General features: G+C 39.9%; 1 protein-coding gene across 3 annotated transcripts in view; it reads right to left on the bottom strand.

The window, feature by feature from the left end:
• The window catches only part of TATDN2 (TatD DNase domain containing 2), a 24,271-nt gene that overhangs the window by 3,550 nt on the left and 17,591 nt on the right, over window positions 1–3,130 (bottom strand). For all 3 annotated transcript variants that reach the window (XR_439266.3, XM_025050712.1, XM_006917615.2), the window contains exon 5: window positions 847–974. Coding sequence is in view for 2 of the 3 variants with exons in the window: in XM_025050712.1 (XP_024906480.1) it covers window positions 847–974 (128 nt within the window). In the remaining variant the exon portion in view is untranslated. The remainder of the gene's footprint in view (window positions 1–846; window positions 975–3,130) is intronic.

Genomic DNA, 3,130 nt, shown 5'->3' with positions numbered 1-3,130 from the left:
TATGCTTCATCTGTGGTGTATGCTATTAATAGTCATAGGCTTCGCTCTGCTTGGGTACCCAAAAGACAGTGGCCTAGAGGACTGACAGCCCCACCCCCCTTCTGCCACCTGTCAAGACCTGTTTTGGGTTCTAGATTCCATTTTCTCAGTTAACACATCTTACCCATCTTGAAAGAGCCAGCCCAGGCATCACTTCCTGACCCCTTTCTAGCCAGGCTTAGCTAATGGCCCCTCCTCTGGCTCTCACAGCACCTTATGCCCACCTCAGCCCCCATGCTCTCAATGAAAGTCACCAGATGGCTCATCTGTCTCCCGTAGCTCCTCCAGGTTGCCCCCAAGCCAAGCCCAGGACAGGCAAATGGCAGGAAATCAGAGTGTTTACCAAACTGAACTGAACTCCTAGTTACCTTTCAGATAAAACACATCCTGAACTTTAATGACCTTTCAAATTCAAAAATTTCTTTTCAAGTGCCCTGGAATGTTCTCTAAGTGCTAAGTCATTGGACTCTATAGCAGCCTCTCCTAAGATCAACAGTCCTAATTTCTGAGAACTGAGACTCTATTTTAGCATGCCACCCAGGACAGGGGACTTGAAATCCTACTTCTTGCTCATTGGTGATTTAGGGTATTAACTCAAACCATATGAAGTTGCCATTTTGTAAGTAAAAAATGGTCAAATATCAGAAATTTCATATGGTTCAACCTACTACTTAATCTTTAAAAAAATACTACATAAATACATAATATTATCCATGCTCTACTACTAAGTTTTTGTTTTTCCAAATAACATCTTAGACAGAGGGAAGCATTCATTTCATTTTGCCGCCGAAGCTCCAGTCTCCTAACCTATGGATCTTGTAGTCTGAGGGCACAAATTTTTTCATGATGCTTAGCAGATCTTCATCAGCTTCTCGGCAGTGAATCACCAAGGGCTTCTTTAGAGACACGGCCAGCTGCAGCTGTCTCTCAAATACCTGGGAGAAAACAAAGTAACAACACCTGCAGGTTAGGGCCACTTCAGAAGTGTGTGCCCCCAAAACAGCCAATACAATGGGCAGCCCCACTGTCTCTCATTCTGTATTTTTAAACTATACTGTATAATGGTACAATAATAGCTAAGGCTTACTACGTCTTACTACAAAGCCAGGTAGTGCTCAAAGCACTTTAGGTGCATTATAACTTGTAATCCTCACAAGTACCTGAGATACCGATCTTAGCTCACTGTGCAGCTGAAGAAACTGAGCCTCCGAGTTAAGTAACTTGCAGCTGGGAAGCTCTAGTGTCATCATTCACATTTGAACCCAGGTAGTCCACATAGCAACCACTACGCTATGCTTGTTTGGGGTTGCAGGAGCGGGGCAGAGCAGCGCTCAGGAACATAAAATACAAGTTAAATGTTCCTCTCCTCATCATCCCCACCTCTACTCCCAAGAGGTAACTACCTTCCACACCTTTTCCTATGCAAAGAGTTGCATACATATGCACAATGCCTGGCTTTCAGAAGGTGCTCAAATATTTGTTGAAAGAACAAATACTAGACATATTTTCTTTACCCAACCAAAATCAGATATTCATCTAGGTGAATACCTAAAGATATGCTACATTTTTTTAACACTAGCCATTTTTAAATATTCATTAGTAAAATACACATATTTCTAATTATTTAAATTAAAAAACAGAATTTATTTTTTCCTCTAACAAGTTCAGGTTTAGAACAAAGAACAAAAACATTAATTCATTATAAACAAGTTACTTCATCTTATACTTAATGTTTCCATGAGTAGTAGTTTCAGTTGTGGAATATAATTCATTTTTTATTTTTACAACATGTAAGATGCTTTTGGTAATTTGAGTCAGGTGATATTCACCTGAGAAAGACATTTTCAAGTCTAACACTTGTGCTACCTCTTCTCAAAACAGTAGCACTGAGCCAGTACCAATTCTGATATAACTTATTTAACCTGGGTTTTCAACTAAGGAAAATTACCTTAAGAACGAAAATCATAGAATGCATGGCAGGGGCTTTAAAGACAGGCTAATTCCAATATCCACAGCTGGCTGGATACCCTTCCCAACACACCTGCCCTCCTTGGACCCCTACAGAGGTAGGAAGTTGCAAGAGATTCTAATTCCGTTTAAGTCCTGCTTCCAAAAAATTATTCCTTAGGATAGTTAAACTACTACAGCCTTAGGGTGGAATATTACACAGCTGTTAAAAAACGTATTTTTTTCAAAATACATTTAATTGAAACAGGAACATTTCCACAAGTGGAAAAATCATTCAAAATTATTTTATTTCCTAATTTCTTTTTTAAAAAGCATGTAGATATAAAACACATTTCCTTGATTCTCTGACAGGTGCTTGCGAGACTTGCCACCAATTGTCTCTTGCAATTCTCCAAGGGGACAATAACATCAAAAACATGTCTTGTAAAACACATCTGGATCTCAAAAATATCAGGATGTTAGAACTGTTAGCAGACAGAAACTTGTGGCTGGATTGGACTATCTAGAGCATTTGTCCTCACCAGGAAAAAGAACAGGAGTGAATGAAGTGCAGATAAATTATTTACCCAGCATAATTGCTCTCTTCTGCCAGCATAAGCTCGAGTTCCCCACTGATCCATTATTTTCAGGGATGCCAGAGTTAATCAGTCTCCTGAGTATGGCCCCAGGCAACTCTTGCATACTCATTACTTCAATAATTAATTCCAGTGAAATACAAATAGACAGAAGCAGCCTCGTTCAGCCAGCCCAGGTGGGGAAGGATAGTCTGTCTATTCACCCTGGCTTTGGAACTCCAGAAACCAAGTGATTCTCATAATCATACCGGAAGTGTGAAACTCACAAACAGTCCCTCTTAGGAATTAAATAGGAAGGTAAACAGTTAAATTTAAGAACACATAGATAAGGAAAAGTTAACAGTGGTGTGCTCTGAGTAGCGGGATAACTACTGATTCCTCCCCCCACCCATTTCTTTTGCTTTTCTCTATTTTTCAATCCTTCCAGAAAATATTAGGTAACAAAGACCAAGCTCCCTCTTATAACAAGCTAGGGCTGACACCTTCTCACTTGGCCAGATACGGTCCTTCCATATGCTTTTCTTCTTCCCTTCGGATAAACTATTCAG

Source organism: Pteropus alecto, unplaced genomic scaffold (assembly GCF_000325575.1).
Source record: "Pteropus alecto unplaced genomic scaffold, ASM32557v1 scaffold75, whole genome shotgun sequence".
Taxonomy (NCBI): domain Eukaryota; kingdom Metazoa; phylum Chordata; class Mammalia; order Chiroptera; family Pteropodidae; genus Pteropus; species Pteropus alecto.
The sequence above is the reverse complement of the archived record's forward strand: the minus strand, read 5'-3'. Positions and strand labels throughout refer to the sequence as shown.